Genomic DNA, 26,240 nt, shown 5'->3' with positions numbered 1-26,240 from the left:
TAACAGAGCTCTATAAAGTAACAGAACCCATTCTAACAGAGCCCTATAAAGTAACAGAACAGAACCCATTCTAACAGAGCTCTATAAAGTAACAGAACCCATTCTAACAGAGCTCTATAAAGTAACAGAACCCTATAAAGTAACAGCGTTCTATAAAGTAACAGAACCCATTCTAACAGAGCTCTATAAAGTAACAGAACCCATTATAACAGAGCTCTATAAAGTAACAGAACTATAAAGTAACAGAACCCATTCTAACAGAACCCATTCTAACAGAGCTCTATAAAGTAACAGAACCCATTCTAACAGAGCCCTATAAAGTAACAGAACCCATTCTAACAGAGCTCTATAAAGTAACAGAACCATTCTAACAGAGCTCTATAAAGTAACAGAACCCATTCTAACAGAGCTCTATAAAGTAACAGAACCCATTCTAACAGAGCTCTATAAAGTAACAGAACCCATTCTAACAGAGCTCTATAAAGTAACAGAACCAGGTAACAGAACCCATTATAACCCTATAAAGTAACAGAACCCATTCTAACAGAGCTCTATAAAGTAACAGAACCCATTCTAACAGAGAGCTCTATAAAGTAACAGAACCCATTCTAACAGAGCCCTATAAAGTAACAGAACCCATTATAACAGAGCTCTATAAAGTAACAGAACCCATTCTAACAGAGCCCTATAAAGTAAACAGAGAACCCATTCTAACAGAGCTCTATATAAAGTAACAGAACCCATTCTAACAGAGCCTATAAAGTAACAGAACCCATTCTAACAGAGCTCTATAAAGTAACAGAACCCATTCTAACAGAGCTCTATAAAGTAACAGAGCTAACAGAGCTATATAAAGTAATAACAGAGCCCTATAATTCTAACAGAGCCCTATAAAGTAACAGAACCCCTAACAGAGCCTATAAAGTAACAGAACCCATTCTAACAGAGCTCTATAAAGTAACAGAACCCATTCTAACAGAGCTCTATAAAGTAACAGAACCCATTCTAACAGAGCTCTATAAAGTAACAGAACCCATTCTAACAGAGCTCTATATAAAGTAACAGAACCCATTCTAACAGAGCTCTATAAAGTAACAGAACCCATTAACAGAACCCTAACAGAGCCAGAACTATAAAGTAACAGAACCCATTCTAACAGAGCTCTATAAAGTAACAGAACCAGAGCTCTATAAAGAGCCATTCTATAAAGTAACAGAACCCATTCTAACAGAGCTCTATAAAGTAACAGAACCCATTCTAACAGAGCTCTATAAAGTAACAGAACCCATTCTAACAGAGCTCTATAAAGTAACAGAACCCATTATAACAGAGCCCTATAAAGTAACAGAACCCAGAGCTCTATAACAGAACTCATTATAAAGTAACAGAACCCATTCTAACAGAGCTCTATAAAGTAACAGAACCCATTCTAACAGAGCCCTATAAAGTAACAGAACCCATTCTAACAGAGCTCTATAAAGTAACAGAACCCATTCTATAACAGAGCTCTATAAAGTAACAGAACCCGTTCTAACAGAGCTCTATAAAGTAACAGCACCCATTCTAACAGAGCTCTATAAAGTAACAGAACCAGGAGCCCTATAAAGTAACAGAACCCGTTCTAACAGAGCTCTATAAAGTAACAGAACCCAGAGCTCTATAAAGTAACAGAACCCATTCTAACAGAGCTCTATAAAGTAACAGAACCCATTCTAACAGAGCTCTATAAAGTAACAGAACCCATTATAACAGAGCTCTATAAAGTAACAGAACCCATTCTAACAGAGCTCTATAAAGTAACAGAACCCATTCTAACAGAGCTCTATAAAGTAACAGAACCCATTATAACAGAGCTCTATAAAGTAACAGAACCCATTATAACAGCGCTCTATAAAGTAACAGAACCAGGAGCCCTATAAAGTAACAGAACCCGTTCTAACAGAGCTCTATAAAGTAACATAACCCATTCTAACAGAGCTCTATAAAGTAACAGAACCCATTATAACAATTCTAAAATAACGTAGTGTTTCTAGTCTCTACTACAGTACAGAGTCCAGTCAGAGACGACAGGTAGTTAGAGGTGTTTTAACCTAGTGTTTCTAGTCTCTACTACAGTACAGAGTCCAGTCAGAGACGACAGGTAGTTAGAGGTGTTTTAACCTAGTGTTTCTAGTCTCTACTACAGTACAGAGTCCAGTCAGAGACGACAGGTAGTTAGAGGTGTTTTAACCTAGTGTTTCTAGTCTCTACTACAGTACAGAGTCCAGTCAGAGACGACAGGTAGTTAGAGGTGTTTTAACCTAGTGTTTCTAGTCTCTACTACAGTACAGAGTCCAGTCAGAGACGACAGGTAGTTAGAGGTGTTGTACCGTAGTGTTTCAGGCCTCTTCTTCACCTTGCCTCCCTTCTGATCCATCATGGCCCCCTCTATATCAGCCTGGATCAGGTTGGCCTGGTGGAGACAGACAGACAACACATCACTAACTGTGTGTGTGTGTGTGTGTGTGTGTGTGTGTGTGTGTGTGTGTGTGTACCTTGATGTCGTCACATTGGAACAGGTGCAGGTCTGGTTTGCCCTGGCCCGGCTCCTTACACACCAGAGCCAAGATGGAGTCGTAGTTGCAGGATGACATCACTGCCTGGCAGTGCATGATGGTCCCCAAGGGAAAGTTCTCCAACTCATTCTGAAACAATAACCAACAGGTCAGTTAACCAGCTTAAAAACTGTACTGAGACCTGCCCTAACAAACAGGTCAGTTAACAGAACCAGCTTAAAAACTGTAGTGAGACCTGCCCTAACAAACAGGTCAGTTAACCAGCTTAAAAACTGTACTGAGACATGCCCTAACAAACAGGTCAGTTAATAGAACCAGATTAAAAACTGTACTGAGACCTGCCCTAACAAACAGATCAGTTAACAGAACCAGATTAAAAACTGTACTGAGACCAGCCTTAACAAACAGGTCAGTTAACAGAACCAGCTTAAAAACTGTACTGAGACCAGCCCTAACAAACAGGTCAGTTAACAGAACCAGCTTAAAAACTGTACTGAGACCTGCCTTAACATACAGGTCAGTAAACAGAACCAGCTTAAAAACTGTACTGAGACCAGCCTTAACATACAGGTCAGTAAACAGAACCAGCTTAAAAACTGTACTGAGACCAGCCTTAACAAACAGGTTAGTGATCAGAACCAGCTTAAAAACTGTACTGAGACCAGCCTCTGAATATTCAGGTCATTAAGGAAATGATGGTGTCACTGTGAACTTGTGGTTTAAACTTGGTGTAAAAAGGTGTCCAGAGGAAAGTTTAACAGAGCAGCCTCTTATAGAAGGCCAGGACTATAGGACCCTTTGGTTCACACCTAATACTCATCTAATCACATGGGGAAAATACCACACCACACTACACCATCAACTGATCAGACCAATGATCAGACCACTGATCAATCAACTGATCAATCAACTGATCAAACCACTGATCAATCCACTGATCAATCAACTGATCAATCCACTGATCAATCAACTGATCAATCCACTGATCAATCAACTGATCAATCCACTGATCAATCAACTGATCAAACCACTGATCAATCCACTGATCAATCCACTGATCAATCAACTGATCAAACCACTGATCAAACTACTGATCAGACCACTGATCAATCAACTGATCAAACTGTTCTTGTTAAAGGCTCTGCATGGTCAATCCACTGTCTGTAGTGGCTGTACATCGTTACAGTGATACGACCTCTGTAGAAGTCAAGGCATTAATACCTCTTTGGGGTAGGGGGCGGTATTTTCACGTCCGGATGAAAAGCGTGCCCAAAGTAAACTGCCGGTTACTCAGGCCCAGACGCTAGGATATGCATATTATTGGTAGATGTGGATAGAAAACACTCAGGGCTGTTGTGTTTATACAGGACCTGGCGTTACCCTGAGCATGGCAGGGCTGTTGTGTTTATACAGGACCTGGCGTTACCCTGAGCATGGCAGAGCTGTTGTGTTTATACAGGACCTGGCATTACCCTGAGCATGGCAGGGCTGTTGTGTTTATACAGGACCTGGCGTTACCCTGAGCATGGCAGGGCTGTTGTGTTTATACAGGACCTGGCGTTACCCTGAGCATGGCAGGGCTGTTGTGTTTATACAGGACCTGGCGTTACCCTGAGCATGGCAGGGCTGTTGTGTTTATACAGGACCTGGCGTTACCCTGAGCATGGCAGAGCTGTTGTGTTTATACAGGACCTGGCATTACCCTGAGCATGGCAGGGCTGTTGTGTTTATACAGGACCTGGCGTTACCCTGAGCATGGCAGGGCTGTTGTGTTTATACAGGACCTGGCGTTACCCTGAGCATGGCAGGGCTGTTGTGTTTATACAGGACCTGGCGTTACCCTGAGCATGGCAGGGCTGTTGTGTTTATACAGGACCTGGCGTTACCCTGAGCATGGCAGGGCTGTTGTGTTTATACAGGACCTGGCGTTACCCTGAGCATGGCAGGGCTGTTGTGTTTATACAGGACCCCCCCCCCCCACCTAGAGTCAACATTACAACACGTAGTCATGGGGGTACGGAGCGCCATTTGGCCTCTGCACACCTCAGGAGGCTCCACTACGGCGTCATCTTCCATACACCACCTCCAACCACATTTTCAGGTCAGGCATAAATGGGCTTTTAGAGATCCACTAGCCAAGATGACTTTCAATAATTCCCTGATATGATATCCCTGGTCTAACCAGTAGGTCCCATGATACCCAGTGTATCAGTGTATCAGAGCTGGTTCTTCAGACGGCATTCCTGCTCACCCACCTTGGTCTCTGGGTCGATGAGGCTGACTGTCTTCTCCTCCACCTGCAGCAACATGTCCTGGGTCCATACCTGATATCAAACCAATAGGAACACATTGGATCTGTACAGTAGATACCTGATATCAAACCAATAGGAACACATTGGATCTGTACAGTAGATACCTGATATCAAACCAATAGGAACACATTGGATCTGTACAGTAGATACCTGATATCAAACCAATAGGAACACATTGGATCTGTACAGTAGATACCTGATATCAAACCAATAGGAACACATTGGATCTGTACAGTAGATACCTGATATCAAACCAATAGGAACACATTGGATCTGTACAGTAGATACCTGATATCAAACCAATAGGAACACATTGGATCTGTACAGTAGATGCTTTGGGGAATCAGAATCATAAATGTGTCCTGTACTTCACCTTCCCCTTGGCATCCAGCAGGCGGAGCTTCCTGATTCCATCCTCAGTGTTGATCATGGCTTCCTTCCTGTCCAGAACAAATGTGGTCAGGTGCTGAGAGGAGAGAGGAGAGGGTTGGGACACGGAGAGGATAGGAGAGATTAGAGAGGGTTTGGGACACAGGGGGGATAGGAGAGATGGGAGAGGGATTGGGAAACAGAGGATAGGAGAGATTAGAGAGGGTTTGGGACACAGGGGGATAGGAGAGATGGGAGAGGGTTTGGGATGCAAGGGGGATAGGAGAGATTAGAGAGGGTTTGAGACACAGAGGGGATAGGAGAGATTAGAGAGGGTTTGGGACACAGGGGGATAGGAGAGATTGGAGAGGGTTTGGGACGCAAGGGGGATAGGAGAGATTAGAGAGGGTTTGAGACACAGGGGGGATAGGAGAGATGGGAGAGGGTTTGGGACACAGGGGGGATAGGAGAGATTAGAGAGGGTTTGGGACACAGGGGGGATAGGAGAGATGGGAGAGGGTTTGGGACACAGAGGGGATAGGAGAGATTAGAGAGGGTTTGGGGCACAGGGGGGATAGGAGAGATGGGAGAGGGATTGAGACACAGGTTAGTAACAATCTCTACCCTACCACTAACACACTGTGTATGTAGAGTAGTAGACTGACCTCAACATGGTGTTAGTCATGCTGTATGTACGGTAGTAGACTGACCTCAACATGGTGTTAGTCACGCTGTATGTAGGGTAGTAGACTGACCTCAACATGGTGTTAGTCACGCTGTATGTACGATAGTAGACTGACCTCAACATGGTGTTAGTCACGCTGTATGTACGGTAGTAGACTGACCTCAACATGGTGTTAGTCACGCTGTATGTAGGGTAGTAGACTGACCTCAACATGGTGTTAGTCACGCTGTATGTACGGTAGTAGACTGACCTCAACATGGTGTTAGTCACGCTGTATGTACGATAGTAGACTGACCTCAACATGGTGTTAGTCACGCTGTATGTACGATAGTAGACTGACCTCAACATGGTGTTAGTCACGCTGTATGTATGGTAGTAGACTGACCTCAACATGGTGTTAGTCACGCTGTATGTATGGTAGTAGACTGACCTCAACATGGTGTTAGTCACGCTGTATGTAGGGTAGTAGACTGACCTCAACATGGTGTTAGTCACGCTGTATGTATGGTAGTAGACTGACCTCAACATGGTGTTAGTCACGCTGTATGTACGGTAGTAGACTGACCTCAACATGGCGTTAGTCACGCTGTATGTAGGGTAGTAGACTGACCTCAACATGGTGTTAGTCACGCTGTATGTAGACTGACCTCAACATGGTGTTAGTCACGCTGTATGTACGGTAGTAGACTGACCTCAACATGGTGTTAGTCACGCTGTATGTAGGGTAGTAGACTGACCTCAACATGGTGTTAGTCACGCTGTATGTAGACTGACCTCAACATGGTGTTAGTCACGCTGTATGTACGATAGTAGACTGACCTCAACATGGTGTTAGTCATGCTGTATGTACGGTAGTAGACTGACCTCAACATGGTGTTAGTCACGCTGTATGTATGGTGGTAGACTGACCTCAACATGGTGTTAGTCACGCTGTATGTAGGGTAGTAGACTGACCTCAACATGGTGTTAGTCACGCTGTATGTACGGTAGTAGACTGACCTCAACATGGTGTTAGTCACGCTGTATGTAGGGTAGTAGACTGACCTCAACATGGTGTTAGTCACGCTGTATGTACGGTAGTAGACTGACCTCAACATGGTGTTAGTCACGCTGTATGTAGGGTAGTAGACTGACCTCAACATGGTGTTAGTCACGCTGTATGTATGGTAGTAGACTGACCTCAACATGGTGTTAGTCACGCTGTATGTACAGTAGTAGACTGACCTCAACATGGTGTTAGTCACGCTGTATGTATGGTAGTAGACTGACCTCAACATGGTGTTAGTCACGCTGTATGTAGACTGACCTCAACATGGTGTTAGTCACGCTGTATGTACGGTAGTAGACTGACCCCAACATGGTGTTAGTCACGCTGTATGTACGGTAGTAGACTGACCTCAACATGGTGTTAGTCACGCTGTATGTACGGTAGTAGACTGACCTCAACATGGTGTTAGTCACGCTGTATGTACGGTAGTAGACTGACCTCAACATGGTGTTAGTCACGCTGTATGTACGGTAGTAGACTGACCTCAACATGGTGTTAGTCACGCTGTATGTACGGTAGTAGACTGACCTCAACATGGTGTTAGTCACGCTGTATGTAGGGTAGTAGACTGACCTCAACATGGTGTTAGTCACGCTGTATGTATGGTAGTAGACTGACCTCAACATGGTGTTAGTCACGCTGTATGTAGGGTAGTAGACTGACCTCAACATGGTGTTAGTCACGCTGTATGTAGGGTAGTAGACTGACCTCAACATGGTGTTAGTCACGCTGTATGTACGGTAGTAGACTGACCTCAACATGGTGTTAGTCACGCTGTATGTAGACTGACCTCAACATGGTGTTAGTCACGCTGTATGTATGGTAGTAGACTGACCTCAACATGGTGTTAGTCACGCTGTATGTAGACTGACCTCAACATGGTGTTAGTCACGCTGTATGTAGGGTAGTAGACTGACCTCAACATGGTGTTAGTCACGCTGTATGTACGGTAGTAGACTGACCTCAACATGGTGTTAGTCACGCTGTATGTAGGGTAGTAGACTGACCTCAACATGGTGTTAGTCACGCTGTATGTACGGTAGTAGACTGACCTCAACATGGTGTTAGTCACGCTGTATGTACGGTAGTAGACTGACCTCAACATGGTGTTAGTCACGCTGTATGTACGGTAGTAGACTGACCTCAACATGGTGTTAGTCACGCTGTATGTACGGTAGTAGACTGACCTCAACATGGTGTTAGTCACGCTGTATGTACGGTAGTAGACTGACCTCAACATGGTGTTAGTCACGCTGTATGTATGGTAGTAGACTGACCTCAACATGGTGTTAGTCACGCTGTATGTAGGGTAGTAGACTGACCTCAACATGGTGTTAGTCACGCTGTATGTATGGTAGTAGACTGACCTCAACATGGTGTTAGTCACGCTGTATGTACGGTAGTAGACTGACCTCAACATGGTGTTAGTCACGCTGTATGTACGGTAGTAGACTGACCTCAACATGGTGTTAGTCACGCTGTATGTAGACTGACCTCAACATGGTACTGTGAGGTGTTAGTCACGCTGTATGTACGGTAGTAGACTGACCTCAACATGGTGTTAGTCACGCTGTATGTAGGGTAGTAGACTGACCTCAACATGGTGTTAGTCACGCTGTATGTACGGTAGTAGACTGACCTCAACATGGTGTTAGTCACGCTGTATGTACGGTAGTAGACTGACCTCAACATGGTGTTAGTCACGCTGTATGTAGACTGACCTCAACATGGTGTTAGTCACGCTGTATGTACGGTAGTAGACTGACCTCAACATGGTGTTAGTCACGCTGTATGTACGGTAGTAGACTGACCTCAACATGGTGTTAGTCACGCTGTATGTACGGTAGTAGACTGACCTCAACATGGTGTTAGTCACGCTGTATGTAGGGTAGTAGACTGACCTCAACATGGTGTTAGTCACGCTGTATGTACGGTAGTAGACTGACCTCAACATGGTGTTAGTCACGCTGTATGTATGGTAGTAGACTGACCTCAACATGGTGTTAGTCACGCTGTATGTACGGTAGTAGACTGACCTCAACATGGTGTTAGTCACGCTGTATGTACGGTAGTAGACTGACCTCAACATGGTGTTAGTCACGCTGTATGTACGGTAGTAGACTGACCTCAACATGGTGTTAGTCACGCTGTATGTATGGTAGTAGACTGACCTCAACATGGTACTGTGAGGTGTTAGTCACGCTGTATGTACGGTAGTAGACTGACCTCAACATGGTGTTAGTCACGCTGTATGTATGGTAGTAGACTGACCTCAACATGGTGTTAGTCACGCTGTATGTGACCTCAACGGTAGTAGACTGACCTCAACATGGTGTTAGTCACGCTGTATGTACGGTAGTAGACTGACCTCAACATGGTGTTAGTCACGCTGTATGGTAGTAGACTGACCTCAACATGGTGTTAGTCACGCTGTATGTACGGTAGTAGACTGACCTCAACATGGTGTTAGTCACGCTGTATGTACGGTAGTAGACTGACCTCAACATGGTGTTAGTCACGCTGTATGTAGGGTAGTAGACTGACCTCAACATGGTGTTAGTCACGCTGTATGTACGGTAGTAGACTGACCTCAACATGGTGTTAGTCACGCTGTATGTATGGTAGTAGACTGACCTCAACATGGTGTTAGTCACGCTGTATGTACGGTAGTAGACTGACCTCAACATGGTGTTAGTCACGCTGTATGTAGAGGTCAACATGGTGTTAGACTGACCTCAACATGGTGTTAGTCACGCTGTATGTATGGTAGTAGACTGACCTCAACATGGTGTTAGTCACGCTGTATGTACGGTAGTAGACTGACCTCAACATGGTGTTAGTCACGCTGTATGTAGGGTAGTAGACTGACCTCAACATGGTGTTAGTCACGCTGTATGTACGGTAGTAGACTGACCTCAACATGGTGTTAGTCACGCTGTTATGTATGGTAGTAGACTGACCTCAACATGGTGTTAGTCACGCTGTATGTACGGTAGTAGACTGACCTCAACATGGTGTTAGTCACGCTGTATGTATGGTAGTAGACTGACCTCAACATGGTGTTAGTCACAACTGTCACGCTGTATGTAGGGTAGTAGACTGACCTCAACATGGTGTTAGTCACGCTGTATGTACGGTAGTAGACTGACCTCAACATGGTGTTAGTCACGCTGTATGTACGGTAGTAGACTGACCTCAACATGGTGTTAGTCACGCTGTATGTACGGTAGTAGACTGACCTCAACATGGTGTTAGTCACGCTGTATGTACGGTAGTAGACTGACCTCAACATGGTGTTAGTCACGCTGTATGTACGGTAGTAGACTGACCTCAACATGGTGTTAGTCACGCTGTATGTACGGTAGTAGACTGACCTCAACATGGTGTTAGTCACGCTGTATGTAGGGTAGTAGACTGACCTCAACATGGTGTTAGTCACGCTGTATGTACGGTAGTAGACTGACCTCAACATGGTGTTAGTCACGCTGTATGTATGGTAGTAGACTGACCTCAACATGGTGTTAGTCACGCTGTATGTAGGGTAGTAGACTGACCTCAACATGGTGTTAGTCACGCTGTATGTACGGTAGTAGACTGACCTCAACATGGTGTTAGTCACGCTGTATGTAGACTGACCTCAACATGGTACTGTGAGGTGTTAGTCACGCTGTATGTACGGTAGTAGACTGACCTCAACATGGTGTTAGTCACGCTGTATGTAGGGTAGTAGACTGACCTCAACATGGTGTTAGTCACGCTGTATGTACGGTAGTAGACTGACCTCAACATGGTGTTAGTCACGCTGTATGTACGGTAGTAGACTGACCTCAACATGGTGTTAGTCACGCTGTATGTAGACTGACCTCAACATGGTGTTAGTCACGCTGTATGTACGGTAGTAGACTGACCTCAACATGGTGTTAGTCACGCTGTATGTACGGTAGTAGACTGACCTCAACATGGTGTTAGTCACGCTGTATGTAGGGTAGTAGACTGACCTCAACATGGTGTTAGTCACGCTGTATGTACGGTAGTAGACTGACCTCAACATGGTGTTAGTCACGCTGTATGTATGGTAGTAGACTGACCTCAACATGGTGTTAGTCACGCTGTATGTACGATAGTAGACTGACCTCAACATGGTGTTAGTCACGCTGTATGTAAGGTAGTAGACTGACCTCAACATGGTGTTAGTCACGCTGTATGTATGGTAGTAGACTGACCTCAACATGGTGTTAGTCACGCTGTATGTACGGTAGTAGACTGACCTCAACATGGTGTTAGTCACGCTGTATGTAGGGTAGTAGACTGACCTCAACATGGTGTTAGTCACGCTGTATGTACGGTAGTAGACTGACCTCAACATGGTGTTAGTCACGCTGTATGTATGGTAGTAGACTGACCTCAACATGGTGTTAGTCACGCTGTATGTAGACTGACCTCAACATGGTGTTAGTCACGCTGTATGTATGGTAGTAGACTGACCTCAACATGGTGTTAGTCACGCTGTATGTAGACTGACCTCAACATGGTGTTAGTCACGCTGTATGTACGGTAGTAGACTGACCTCAACATGGTGTTAGTCACGCTGTATGTAGGGTAGTAGACTGACCTCAACATGGTGTTAGTCACGCTGTATGTACGGTAGTAGACTGACCTCAACATGGTGTTAGTCACGCTGTATGTACGGTGGTAGACTGACCTCAACATGGTGTTAGTCACGCTCTATGTATGATAGTAGACTGACCTCAACATGGTGTTAGTCACGCTGTATGTAGGGTAGTAGACTGACCTCAACATGGTGTTAGTCACGCTGTATGTACGGTAGTAGACTGACCTCAACATGGTGTTAGTCACGCTGTATGTACGGTAGTAGACTGACCTCAACATGGTGTTCGTCACGCTGTATGTAAGGTAGTAGACTGACCTCAACATGGTGTTAGTCACGCTGTATGTAGACTGACCTCAACATGGTGTTAGTCACGCTGTATGTAGGGTAGTAGACTGACCTCAACATGGTGTTAGTCACGCTGTATGTACGATAGTAGACTGACCTCAACATGGTGTTAGTCACACTGTATGTAGACTGACCTCAACATGGTGTTAGTCACGCTGTATATACGGTAGTAGACTGACCTCAACATGGTGTTAGTCAAGCTGTATGTAGACTGACCTCAACATGGTGTTAGTCACGCTGTATGTACGGTAGTAGACTGACCTCAACATGGTACTGCGAGGTGTTCGTCATGCTGTTGATGCTGTTTTTGGTGTAGTTCTTCCGTTGTTCTGGAGAACGACAGGACACAGTCAGCAGCAAAACAAACAGCATCTAGACAGAACTACAGTCATATCATAGCATGTCTGCTAGGTTACCATGGTACCATTACTACAGTATCATTAAGTATCATCCGCAGGGAGAACTACAGTCATATCATAGCATGTCTGCTAGGTTACCATGGTACCATTACTACAGTGTCATTAAGTATCATCCTCAGGGAGAACTACAGTCATATCATAACATGTCTGTTAGGTTACCATGGTAACATTACTACAGTGTCATTAAGTATCATCCTCAGGGAGAACTACAGTCATATCATAACATGTCTGCTAGGTTACCATGGTACCATTACTACAGTATCATTAAGTACCATCTTCAGGGAGAACTACAGTCATATCATAGCATATCTGCTAGGTTGCCATGGTACCATTACTACAGTATCATTAAGTATCATCCTCAGGGAGAACTACAGTCATATCATAGCATGTGTGCTAGGTTACCATGGTACCATTACTACAGTATCATTAAGTATCATCCTCAGGGAGAACTACAGTCATATCATAGCATGCTAGGTTACCATGGTACCATTACTACAGTATCATTCAGTATCATCCTCAGGGAGAACTACAGTCATATCATAACATGTCTGTTAGGTTACCATGGTAACATTACTACAGTGTCATTAAGTATCATCCTCAGGGAGAACTACAGTCATATCATAACATGTGTGCTAGGTTACCATGGTACCATTACTACAGTATCATTAAGTATCATCCTCAGGGAGAACTACAGTCATATCATAGCATGTCTGTTAGGTTACCATGGTACCATTACTACAGTATCATTAAGTACCATCTTCAGGGAGAACTACAGTCATATCATAGCATGTGTGTTAGGTTACCATGGTACCATTACTACAGTATCATTAAGTATCATCCTCAGGGAGAACTACAGTCATATCATAGCATGTCTGCTAGGTTACCATGGTACCATTACTACAGTATCATTAAGTATCATCCTCAGGGAGAACTACAGTCATATCATTAAACATGTGTGTTAGGTTACCATGGTACCATTACTACAGTATCATTAAGTATCATCCTCAGGGAGAACTACAGTCATATCATAGCATGTCTGCTAGGTTACCATGATACCATTACTACAGTATCATTAAGTATCATCCTCAGGGAGAACTACAGTCATATCATAGCATGTGTGCTAGGTTACCATGGTACCATTACTACAGTATCATTAAGTATCATCCTCAGGGAGAACTACAGTCATATCATAACATGTCTGCTAGGTTACCATGGTACCATTACTACAGTATCATTAAGTACCATCTTCAGGGAGAACTAGAGTCATATCATAGCATGTCTGTTAGGTTACCATGGTACCATTACTACAGTATCATTAAGTATCATCCTCAGGGAGAACTACAGTCATATCATAGCATGTGTGCTAGGTTACCATGGTACCATTACTACAGTATCATTAAGTATCATCCTCAGGGAGAACTACAGTCATATCATAGCATGTGTGCTAGGTTACCATGGTACCATTACTACAGTATCATTCAGTATCATCCTCAGGGAGAACTACAGTCATATCATAGCATGTGTGCTAGGTTACCATGGTACCATTACTACAGTATCATTAAGTATCATCCTCAGGGAGAACTACAGTCATATCATAGCATGTCTGTTAGGTTACCATGGTACCATTACTACAGTATCATTAAGTATCATCCTCAGGGAGAACTACAGTCATATCATAGCATGTGTGCTAGGTTACCATGGTACCATTACTACAGTATCATTAAGTATCATCCTCAGGGAGAACTACAGTCATATCATAGCATGTGTGCTAGGTTACCATGGTACCATTACTACAGTATCATTCAGTATCATCCTCAGGGAGAACTACAGTCATATCATAGCATGTGTGCTAGGTTACCATGGTACCATTACTACAGTATCATTAAGTATCATTAAACATCACAGCATAGTTGAAAGATATGTGTTGCGTAGAAACCCAAAGTGGCCAGCAGAGATAGATGGGATGGGCTGAGGGAAGCTGAGGGTTGGGATGGGATGGGCTGAGGGAAGCTGGGGGTTGGGATGGGATGGGCTGAGGGAAGCTGAGGGTTGGGATGGGCTGAGGGAAGCTGGGGGTTGGGATGGGCTGAGGGAAGCTGGGGGTTGGGATGGGCTGAGGGAAGCTGGGGGTTGGGATGGGATGGGCTGAGGGAAGCTGGGGGTTGGGATGGGCTGAGGGAAGCTGGGGGTTGGGATGGGCTGAGGGAAGCTGGGGGTTGGGATGGGCTGAGGAAGCTGAGGTTTGGGATGGGCTGAGGGAAGCTGAGGGATGGGATGGGCTGAGGGAAGCTGGGGTTGGGATGGGCTGAGGGAAGCTGGGGGTTGGGATGGGATGGGCTGAGGGAAGCTGGGGGTTGGGATGGGCTGAGGGAAGCTGAGGGTTGGGATGGGCTGAGGGAAGCTGGGGGTTGGGATGGGCTGGGCTGAGGAAGCTGGGGTTGGGATGGGATGGGCTGAGGGAAGCTGGGGGTTGGGATGGGCTGAGGGAAGCTGGGGTTGGGATGGGCTGAGGGAAGCTGGGGGTTGGGATGGGCTGAGGAAGCTGAGGTTTGGGATGGGATGGGCTGAGGGAAGCTGAGGGTTGGGATGGGCTGAGGGAAGCTGAGGGTTGGGATGGGATGGGCTGAGGGAAGCTGGGGGTTGGGATGGGCTGAGGGAAGCTGGGGGTTGGGATGGGCTGTGGAAGCTGAGGTTTGGGATGGGCTGAGGGAAGCTGGGGGTTGGGATGGGCTGAGGGAAGCTGAGGGTTGGGATGGGCTGAGGGAAGCTGAGGGTTGGGATGGGATGGGCTGAGGGAAGCTGAGGGTTGGGATGGGCTGAGGGAAGCTGAGGGTTGGGATGGGATGGGCTGAGGGAAGCTGAGGGTTCGGATGGGATCAAATCAAATCAAATTTATTTATATAGCCCTTCGTACATCAGCTGATATCTCAAATTGCTGTACAGAAACCCAGCCTAAAACCCCAAACAGCAAGCAATGCAGGTGTAGAAGCACGGTGGCTAGGAAAAACTCCCTAGAAAGGACAAAACCTAGGAAGAAACCTAGAGAGGAACCAGGCTATGTGGGGTGGCCAGTCCTCTTCTGGCTGTGCCGGGTGGAGATTATAACAGAACATGGCCAAGATGTTCAAATGTTCATAAATGACCAGCATGGTCGAATAATAATAAGGCAGAACAGTTGAAACTGGAGCAGCAGTTGGGATGGGATGGGCTGAGGGAAGCTGAGGGTTGGGATGGGCTGAGGGAAGCTGAGGGTTGGGATGGGATGGGCTGAGGGAAGCTAAGGGTTGGGATGGGATGGGCTGAGGGAAGCTGAGGGGTGGTATGGGATGGGCTGAGGGAAGCTGAGGGTTGGGATGGGATGGGCTGAGGGAAGCTGAGGGTTGGTATGGAATGTGCTGAGGGAAGCTGATGGTTGGGATGGGCTGAGGGAAGCTGAGGGTTGGGATGGGCTGAGGGAAGCTGAGGGTTGGGATGGGCTGAGGGAAGCTGAGGGTTGGGATGGGCTGAGGGAAGCTGAGGGTTGGGATGGGCTGAGGGAAGCTGGGGGTTGGGATGGGCTGAGGGAAGCTGAGGGTTGGGATGGGCTGAGGGAAGCTGGGGGTTGGGATGGGATGGGCTGAGGGAAGCTGAGGGTTGGGTTGGGATGGGCTGAGGGAAGCTGAGGGTTGGGATGGGCTGAGGGAAGCTGAGGGTTGGGATGTGATGGGCTGAGGGAAGCTGAGGGTTGGGATGTGATGGGCTGAGGGAAGCTGGGGGTTGGGATGGGCTGAGGGAAGCTGGGGGTTGGGATGGGCTGAGAGAAGCTGGGGGTTGGGATGGGATGGGCTGAGGGAAGCTGAGGGTTGGGATGTGCTGAGGGAAGCTGAGGGTTGGGATGGGATGGGCTGAGGGAAGCTGAGGGTTGGGATGGGATGGGCTGAGGGAAGCTGAGGGTTGGGATGGGCTGAGGGAAGCTGAGGGATGGTATGGGATGAGGGAAGCTGAGGGATGGTATGGGATGAGGGAAGCTGAGTGTTGGGATGGGCTGAGGGAAGCTGGGGGTTGGGATGGGATGGGCTGAGGGAAGCTGAGTGTTGGGATGTGGAATTGGAGACAAGTGGGAGTGGAGTTGCTGTGTGAGAGATAGAATGATGGTCAAAGATAAAAGTTTTAAAAAATATATTTTTAAAAGTCTAAATAAATCATAATAAAAAGTATATTTGAATGACACTAAGTGGGAGTGTTTTTACAACTAATGCCGGTTTGCCTGAGGCTGATGCCGTTTGTACACATACACACACTCTCATTCAAATAAACACATACAAGAACACACACATACATGTAATAGTGCCAGACATGAACACAAAACATATACAGTTGGCATTGCTGTTATGATTTCAGTTGTCCTTGATGTCCTTTGTTTTAAATTCATTATTTAAAAAATAAAAATGTTCCTGTTCTGTTTTTTTGTCTTTAGTTCATTAGTTGTTGGTGCATTGGGGGGTTCTTGGGGGAATGTAATTCATTGTATTGTATTGTTCCTCCTGGGGGGCTGTGGGAGGGTCTCGAAGGGTGGGGCCTGTGGGAGAGTCTCGAAGGGTGGGGCTGTGGGAGGGTCTCGAAGGGTGGGGGCTGTGGGAGAGTCTAGAAGGGTGGGGGCTGTGGGAGGGTCTCGAAGGGGGGATGTGGGAGGGTCTAGAAGGGTGGGGGCTGTGGGAGGGTCTCGAAGGGTGGGGGGCTGTGGGAGGGTCTCGAAGGGTGGGGGCTGTGGGAGGGTCTCGAAGGGTGGGGGCTGTGGGAGAGTCTAGAAGGGGGGCTGTGGGAGGGTCTCGAAGGGTGGGGGCTGTGGGAGGGTCTCGAAGGGTGGGGGCTGTGGAAGGGTCTCGAAGGGTGGGGGCTGTGGGAGGGTCTCGAAGGGTGGGGGATGTGGGAGGGTCTCGAAGGGGGGGGCTGTGGGCGGGTCTCGAAGGGTGGGGGCTGTGGGAGAGTCTAGAAGGGTGGGGGCCGTGGGAGGGAGGGTCTCGAAGGGGGCGGCTGTGGGAGGGTTTTGAAGGGTGGGGGATGTGGGAGGGTCTCGAAGGGGGGGGCTGTGGGAGGGTCTCGAAGGGGGGGGCTGTGGGAGGGTCTCGAAGGGTGGGGGCTGTGGGAGAGTCTAGAAGGGTGGGGGCCGTGGGAGGGTCTCGAAGGGGGGGGGGCTGTGGGAGGGTTTCGAAGGGTGGGGGATGTGGGAGGGTCTCGAAGGGTGGGGAATGTGGGCTGGTATCAGGATAAGGGTGGGGGCTGGTATCAGGGTGTGGATGACAGTGGGGGCTGGTATCAGGGTGTGGATGACAGTGGGGGCTGGTATCAGGGTCTGGATGACAGTAGAGGCTGTGGGCTGGTATCAGGGTCTGGATGACAGTAGAGGCTGTGGGCTGGTATCAGGGTCTGGATGACAGTAGAGGCTGTGGGCTGGTATCAGACTGAGGGTTGTATAAGATGGAGGCTGTGGGCTGGTATCAGGGTCTGGATGACAGTAGAGGCTGTGGGCTGGTATCAGACTGAGGGTTGTATAAGATGGAGGCTGTGGGCTGGTATCAGGGTCTGGATGACAGTAGAGGCTGTGGGCTGGTATCAGACTGAGGGTTGTATAAGATGGAGGCTGTGGGCTGGTATCAGGGTCTGGATGACAGTAGAGGCTGTGGGCTGGTATCAGGCTGAGGGTTGAATAAGATGGAGGCTGTGGGCTGGTATCAGGGTCTGGATGACAGTAGAGGCTGTGGGCTGGTATCAGACTGAGGGTTGAATAAGATGGAGGCTGTGGGCTGGTATCAGGGTCTGGATGACAGTAGAGGCTGTGGGCTGGTATCAGGGTCTGGATGACAGTAGGAGGCTGTGGGCTGGTATCAGGGTCTGGATGACAGTAGAGGCTGTGGGCTGGTATCAGGCTGAGGGTTGTATAAGATGGAGGCTGTGGGCTGGTATCAGAGTCTGGATGACAGTAGAGGCTGTGGGCTGGTATCAGGGTCTGGATGACAGTAGAGGCTGTGGGCTGGTATCAGACTCAGGGTTGTATAAGATGGAGGCTGTGGGCTGGTATCAGGGTCTGGATGACAGTAGAGGCTGTGGGCTGGTATCAGACTGAGGGTTGTATAAGATAGAGGCTGTGGGCTGGTATCAGGGTCTGGATGACAGTAGAGGCTGTGGGCTGGTATCAGACTGAGGGTTGTATAAGATGGAGGCTGTGGGCTGGTATCAGGGTCTGGATGACAGTAGAGGCTGTGGGCTGGTATCAGGCTGAGGGTTGTATAAGATGGAGGCTGTGGGCTGGTATCAGACTGAGGGTTGAATAAGATAGAGGCTGTGGGCTGGTATCAGACTGAGGGTTGTATAAGATGGAGGCTGTGGGCTGGTATCAGGGTCTGGATGACAGTAGAGGCTGTGGGCTGGTATCAGGGTCTGGATGACAGTAGAGGCTGTGGGCTGGTATCAGGCTGAGGGTTGTATAAGATGGAGGCTGTGGGCTGGTATCAGACTGAGGGTTGAATAAGATAGAGGCTGTGGGCTGGTATCAGGGTCTGGATGACAGTAGAGGCTGTGGGCTGGTATCAGGCTGAGGGTTGAATAAGATGGAGGCTGTGGGCTGGTATCAGGGTCTGGATGACAGTAGAGGCTGTGGGCTGGTATCAGACTGAGGGTTGTATAAGATGGAGGCTGTGGGCTGGTATCAGGGTCTGGATGACAGTAGAGGCTGTGGGCTGGTATCAGGCTGAGGGTTGAATAAGATGGAGGCTGTGGGCTGGTATCAGGGTCTGGATGACAGTAGAGGCTGTGGGCTGGTATCAGACTGAGGGTTGTATAAGATGGAGGCTGTGGGCTGGTATCAGACTGAGGGTTGTATAAGATGGAGGCTGGGGGCTGGTATCAGGCTGAGGGTTGAATAAGATGGAGGCTGTGGGCTGGTATCAGGGTCTGGATGACAGTAGAGGCTGTGGGCTGGTATCAGACTCAGGGTTGAATAAGATGGAGGCTGTGGGCTGGTATCAGGGTCTGGATGACAGTAGAGGCTGTGGGCTGGTATCAGGCTGAGGGTTGTATAAGATAGAGGCTGTGGGCTGGTATCAGACTGAGGGTTGTATAAGATGGAGGCTGTGGGCTGGTATCAGGGTCTGGATGACAGTAGAGGCTGTGGGCTGGTATCAGACTGAGGGTTGTATAAGATGGAGGCTGTGGGCTGGTATCAGGCTGAGGGTTGTATAAGATGGAGGCTGTGGGCTGGTATCAGGGTCTGGATGACAGTAGAGGCTGTGGGCTGGTATCAGGCTGAGGGTTGTATAAGATGGAGGCTGTGGGCTGGTATCAGGGTCTGGATGACAGTAGAGGCTGTGGGCTGGTATCAGGGTCTGGATGACAGTAGAGGCTGTGGGCTGGTATCAGGCTGAGGGTTGTATAAGATGGAGGCTGTGGGCTGGTATCAGGGTCTGGATGACAGTAGAGGCTGTGGGCTGGTATCAGACTGAGGGTTGTATAAGATGGAGGCTGTGGGCTGGTATCAGACTGAGGGTTGTATAAGATGGAGGCTGGGGGCTGGTATCAGGCTGAGGGTTGAATAAGATGGAGGCTGTGGGCTGGTATCAGGGTCTGGATGACAGTAGAGGCTGTGGGCTGGTATCAGACTCAGGGTTGAATAAGATGGAGGCTGTGGGCTGGTATCAGGGTCTGGATGACAGTAGAGGCTGTGGGCTGGTATCAGGCTGAGGGTTGTATAAGATAGAGGCTGTGGGCTGGTATCAGACTGAGGGTTGTATAAGATGGAGGCTGTGGGCTGGTATCAGGGTCTGGATGACAGTAGAGGCTGTGGGCTGGTATCAGACTGAGGGTTGTATAAGATGGAGGCTGTGGGCTGGTATCAGGCTGAGGGTTGTATAAGATGGAGGCTGTGGGCTGGTATCAGGGTCTGGCTGACAGTAGAGGCTGTGGGCTGGTATCAGGCTGAGGGTTGTATAAGATGGAGGCTGTGGGCTGGTATCAGGGTCTGGATGACAGTAGAGGCTGTGGGCTGGTATCAGGGTCTGGATGACAGTAGAGGCTGTGGGCTGGTATCAGGCTGAGGGTTGTATAAGATGGAGGCTGTGGGCTGGTATCAGGGTCTGGATGACAGTAGAGGCTGTGGGCTGGTATCAGACTGAGGGTTGTATAAGATGGAGGCTGTGGGCTGGTATCAGGGTCTGGATGACAGTAGAGGCTGTGGGCTGGTATCAGGCTGAGGGTTGTATAAGATGGAGGCTGTGGGCTGGTATCAGGGTCTGGATGACAGTAGAGGCTGTGGGCTGGTATCAGGGTCTGGATGACAGTAGGAGGCTGTGGGCTGGTATCAGGGTCTGGATGACAGTAGAGGCTGTGGGCTGGTATCAGGCTGAGGGTTGTATAAGATGGAGGCTGTGGGCTGGTATCAGGCTGAGGGTCTGGATGACAGTAGAGGCTGTGGGCTGGTATCAGACTGAGGGTTGTATAAGATGGAGGCTGTGGGCTGGTATCAGGCTGAGGGTTGTATAAGATAGAGGCTGTGGGCTGGTATCAGGGTCTGGATGACAGTAGAGGCTGTGGGCTGGTATCAGGGTCTGGATGACAGTAGAGGCTGTGGGCTGGTATCAGACTGAGGGTTGTATAAGATGGAGGCTGTGGGCTGGTATCAGGGTCTGGATGACAGTAGAGGCTGTGGGCTGGTATCAGGGTCTGGATGACAGTAGAGGCTGTGGGCTGGTATCAGGGTCTGGATGACAGTAGAGGCTGTGGGCTGGTATCAGACTGAGGGTTGTATAAGATGGAGGCTTGTGGGCTGGTATCAGGGTCTGGATGACAGTAGAGGCTGTGGGCTGGTATCAGACTGAGGGTTGTATAAGATGGAGGCTGGTATCAGGCTGAGGGTTGTATAAGATGGAGGCTGTGGGCTGGTATCAGGGTCTGGATGACAGTAGAGGCTGTGGGCTGGTATCAGACTGAGGGTTGTATAAGATGGAGGCTGTGGGCTGGTATCAGGGTCTGGATGACAGTAGAGGCTGTGGGCTGGTATCAGGGTCTGGATGACAGTAGAGGCTGTGGGCTGGTATCAGGGTCTGGATGACAGTAGAGGCTGTGGGCTGGTATCAGGCTGAGGGTTGTATAAGATGGAGGCTGTGGGCTGGTATCAGGCTGAGGGTCTGGATGACAGTAGAGGCTGTGGGCTGGTATCAGACTGAGGGTTGTATAAGATGGAGGCTGTGGGCTGGTATCAGGCTGAGGGTTGTATAAGATAGAGGCTGTGGGCTGGTATCAGGGTCTGGATGACAGTAGAGGCTGTGGGCTGGTATCAGGGTCTGGATGACAGTAGAGGCTGTGGGCTGGTATCAGACTGAGGGTTGTATAAGATGGAGGCTGTGGGCTGGTATCAGGGTCTGGATGACAGTAGAGGCTGTGGGCTGGTATCAGGGTCTGGATGACAGTAGAGGCTGTGGGCTGGTATCAGGGTCTGGATGACAGTAGAGGCTGTGGGCTGGTATCAGACTGAGGGTTGTATAAGATGGAGGCTTGTGGGCTGGTATCAGGGTCTGGATGACAGTAGAGGCTGTGGGCTGGTATCAGACTGAGGGTTGTATAAGATGGAGGCTGGTATCAGGCTGAGGGTTGTATAAGATGGAGGCTGTGGGCTGGTATCAGGGTCTGGATGACAGTAGAGGCTGTGGGCTGGTATCAGACTGAGGGTTGTATAAGATGGAGGCTGTGGGCTGGTATCAGGGTCTGGATGACAGTAGAGGCTGTGGGCTGGTATCAGGGTCTGGATGACAGTAGAGGCTGTGGGCTGGTATCAGGGTCTGGATGACAGTAGAGGCTGTGGGCTGGTATCAGGGTCTGGATGACAGTAGGAGGCTGTGGGCTGGTATCAGGCTGAGGGTTGTATAAGATGGAGGCTGTGGGCTGGTATCAGACTGAGGGTTGTATAAGATGGAGGCTGTGGGCTGGTATCAGAGTCTGGATGACAGTAGAGGCTGTGGGCTGGTATCAGACTGAGGGTTGTATAAGATGGAGGCTGTGGGCTGGTATCAGGGTCTGGATGACAGTAGAGGCTGTGGGCTGGTATCAGGGTCTGGATGACAGTAGAGGCTGTGGGCTGGTATCAGGGTCTGGATGACAGTAGAGGCTGTGGGCTGGTATCAGGGTCTGGATGACAGTAGAGGCTGTGGGCTGGTATCAGGCTGAGGGTTGTATAAGATGGAGGCTGTGGGCTGGTATCAGGGTCTGGATGACAGTAGAGGCTGTGGGCTGGTATCAGGGTCTGGATGACAGTAGAGGCTGTGGGCTGGTATCAGACTGAGGGTTGTATAAGATGGAGGCTGTGGGCTGGTATCAGACTGAGGGTTGTATAAGATAGAGGCTGTGGGCTGGTATCAGGGTCTGGATGACAGTAGAGGCTGTGGGCTGGTATCAGGCTGAGGGTTGAATAAGATGGAGGCTGTGGGCTGGTATCAGGGTCTGGATGACTGTAGAGGCTGTGGGCTGGTATCAGACTGAGGGTCTGGATGACAGTAGAGGCTGTGGGCTGGTATCAGACTGAGGGTTGAATAAGATGGAGGCTGTGGGCTGGTATCAGGGTCTGGATGACTGTAGAGGCTGTGGGCTGGTATCAGACTGAGGGTCTGGATGACAGTAGAGGCTGTGGGCTGGTATCAGGCTGAGGGTTGTATAAGATGGAGGCTGTGGGCTGGTATCAGGGTCTGGATGACAGTAGAGGCTGTGGGCTGGTATCAGGGTCTGGATGACTGTAGAGGCTGTGGGCTGGTATCAGACTGAGGGTTGTATAAGATGGAGGCTGTGGGCTGGTATCAGGGTCTGGATGACAGTAGAGGCTGTGGGCTGGTATCAGGGTCTGGATGACAGTAGAGGCTGTGGGCTGGTATCAGGCTGAGGGTTGTATAAGATGGAGGCTGTGGGCTGGTATCAGGGTCTGGATGACAGTAGAGGCTGTGGGCTGGTATCAGACTGAGGGTTGTATAAGATGGAGGCTGTGGGCTGGTATCAGACTGAGGGTTGTATAAGATGGAGGCTGTGGGCTGGTATCAGGGTCTGGATGACAGTAGAGGCTGTGGGCTGGTATCAGACTGAGGGTTGTATAAGATGGAGGCTGTGGGCTGGTATCAGGGTCTGGATGACAGTAGAGGCTGTGGGCTGGTATCAGACTGAGGGTTGAATAAGATGGAGGCTGTGGGCTGGTATCAGGGTCTGGATGACAGTAGAGGCTGTGGGCTGGTATCAGACTGAGGGTTGAATAAGATGGGCGGATCGCAAGGATAAATTGAGTTACATAAAGAGACAACACACTGATTGAACAAAACTTACTGAATCCATGAGTAAGGAATTTGTGATTCCATTTGTCCGATGGGAGTTTAAAGTAACCTAGGGTTACACAATGCAAAGTTCTGTGTTACTGACTTCAAATGTCAAGCCATCAAAGCTATGTGCATGTACTGTATATTGAATTAATGTGAGATAGAGATAGAGATGTCAGGACTTTACACTATATGGAATGGTATTGCCTATGAAGCTATGTGCATGAGTTTGACTCAAATTGATCTGAATGAGTTCAGTACACAGTAGTCAGAGCACTGGACTACAGGCAATCAGTAGCAGGGGTTATTAGGGGACTGGAGATAAGGACTACAGACTACTAATAGTAGGGGTTATTAGGGGAGTGGAGATAAGGACTACAGACTATTAGTAGTAGGGGTTATTAGGGGAGTGAGGATAAGGACTACAGACTACTAATAGTAGGGGTTATTAGGGGAGTGGATATAAGGACTACAGACTATTAGTAGTAGGGGTTATTAGGGGAGTGGAGATAAGGACTACAGACTACTAATAGTAGGGGTTATTAGGGGAGTGGAGATAAGGACTACAGACTACTAATAGTAGGGGTTATTAGGGGAGTGGAGATAAGGACTACAGACTATTAGTAGTAGGGGTTATTAGGGGAGTGGAGCAGATGAAGTGTTCTAGTGTTCTACAACAGCAGGGGAAGTGTTCTAGTGTTCTACAACAGCAGGGGAAGTGTTCCAGTGTTCTACAACAGCAGGGGAAGTGTTCTAGTGTTCTACAATAGCAGTGGAAGTTTTCTAGTGTTCTACAACAGCAGATGAAGTGTTCTAGTGTTCTACAACAGCAGATGAAGTGTTCTAGTGTTCTACAACAGCAGGGGAAGTGTTCTAGTGTTCTACAACAGCAGGGGAAGTGTTCTACAACAGCAGGGGAAGTGTTCTAGTGTTCTACAATAACAGTGGAAGTGTTCTAGGGTTCTACAACAGCAGGGGAAGTGTTCTAGGGTTCTACAACAGCAGGGGAAGTGTTCTAGGGTTCTACAACAGCAGGTGAAGTGTTCTAGGGTTCTACAACAGCAGGTGAAGTGTTCTAGGGTTCTTCAACAGCAGGGGAAGTGTTCTAGTGTTCTACATCTCCTCTAGAACAGAACAGCAGGAGGATCCTAGAGGGGCCAGGGTGACTTCCTCTCAGAACAGAAGGTCCAGGGAGCGAAAGAGAGACAACACTTCAAGGTTATCAGTCTCGTCTGCAGAACCAAATAAAGCTCTCTGCTCCCTGACAGGTTAGAGTATGTTCTGTTCTACAGCCTCAGGGTACAGTACACTACATTATTACAACTACATATTATCATGCATATACATTATCATGTCTATACATGATCACATATATGTATTATTACACCTATACATGTTCATGTCTATAAGTTATCATGTATATATATTATCACATATATACATTAGTGTCTATTCATTATCGTGTTTATACATTATCACCGATATACATGATCATGCATGTACGTTGCCGTGTATATACACATTATCGTCTATATACATAATCATGTCTATACATTGTGTCAATACATTCTCGCCTCTATGCATTATCATGTCTGTACGTTATCGTGTCTATACATGATCACCTCATACATGATCATGTCTATGCATTATCGTGTCAATACATTCTCGCCTCTATGCATTATCATGTCTATACGTTATTGTGTTTATACGTTATCGTGTCTGTGCGTTATCGTGTCTATACATTATCGTGTCAATACATTCTCGCCTCTATGCATTATCATGTCTGTACGTTATCGTGTCTATACATGATCACCCCATACATGATCATGTCTATGCATTATCGTGTCAATACATTCTCGCCTCTATGCATTATCATGTCTGTACGTTATCGTGTTTATACGTTATCATGGCAATACATTCTCGCCTCTATGCATTATCATGTCTGTACGTTATCGTGTCTATACATGATCACCTCATACATGATCATGTCTATGCATTATCGTGTCAATACATTCTCACCTCTATGCATTATCATGTCTGTACGTTATCGTGTTTATACGTTATCATGTCTGTACGTTATCATGTCTATACGTTATCATGTCTATACATTATCGTGTCAATACATTCTCGCCTCTATGCATTATCATGTCTATACGTTATCATGTCAATACATTCTCACCTCTATGCATTATCATGTCTATACATGATCATGTCTATGCATTATCATGTCAATACATTATCACCTCAATGCATTATCGTGTCAATGCATTCTCGCCTCTATGCATTATCATGGCAATACATTCTCACCTCTATGCATTATCATGTCTATAAATTCTCATGTCTATGCATTATCATGTCTGTACGTTATCATGTCTATACATTATCATGTCTGTATTTCACACTCAAAAGCCACAACCTTGAGTTTAATTTCACCGGTTGTTCTGATAACCTAGAATCTGTCATTTGGTTTTGCAGAAGATTGTGAAGCCTTGGCAACACACACATGCACACTCACTGGGCCGACGCACACACACACCAAACACACACACACACACACACACACCCACACACCAA

The 26,240-nt window shown here is 47.8% G+C and overlaps 1 protein-coding gene across 1 annotated transcript in view; it reads right to left on the bottom strand.

Annotated features, from left to right (window-relative positions):
* Positions 1–2,284: 2,284 nt before the first annotated feature.
* LOC135573006 (epidermal growth factor receptor kinase substrate 8-like) overlaps positions 2,285–26,240 on the bottom strand; it is a 135,595-nt gene continuing 111,639 nt past the window's right edge. The window contains exons 5-9 of the mRNA XM_065022061.1: positions 12,188–12,255; positions 5,241–5,333; positions 4,811–4,879; positions 2,535–2,684; positions 2,285–2,452 (exon numbers count right to left, since the gene is read on the bottom strand). Coding sequence (XP_064878133.1) covers positions 2,285–2,452; positions 2,535–2,684; positions 4,811–4,879; positions 5,241–5,333; positions 12,188–12,255 — 548 coding nt within the window. The remainder of the gene's footprint in view (positions 2,453–2,534; positions 2,685–4,810; positions 4,880–5,240; positions 5,334–12,187; positions 12,256–26,240) is intronic.

The sequence above is a fragment of the Oncorhynchus nerka genome, linkage group LG8 (assembly GCF_034236695.1).
Source record: "Oncorhynchus nerka isolate Pitt River linkage group LG8, Oner_Uvic_2.0, whole genome shotgun sequence".
Lineage (NCBI taxonomy): Eukaryota > Metazoa > Chordata > Actinopteri > Salmoniformes > Salmonidae > Oncorhynchus > Oncorhynchus nerka.
Note: the sequence above shows the minus strand (reverse complement) of the source record. Positions and strands in the feature narration are given on the sequence as shown.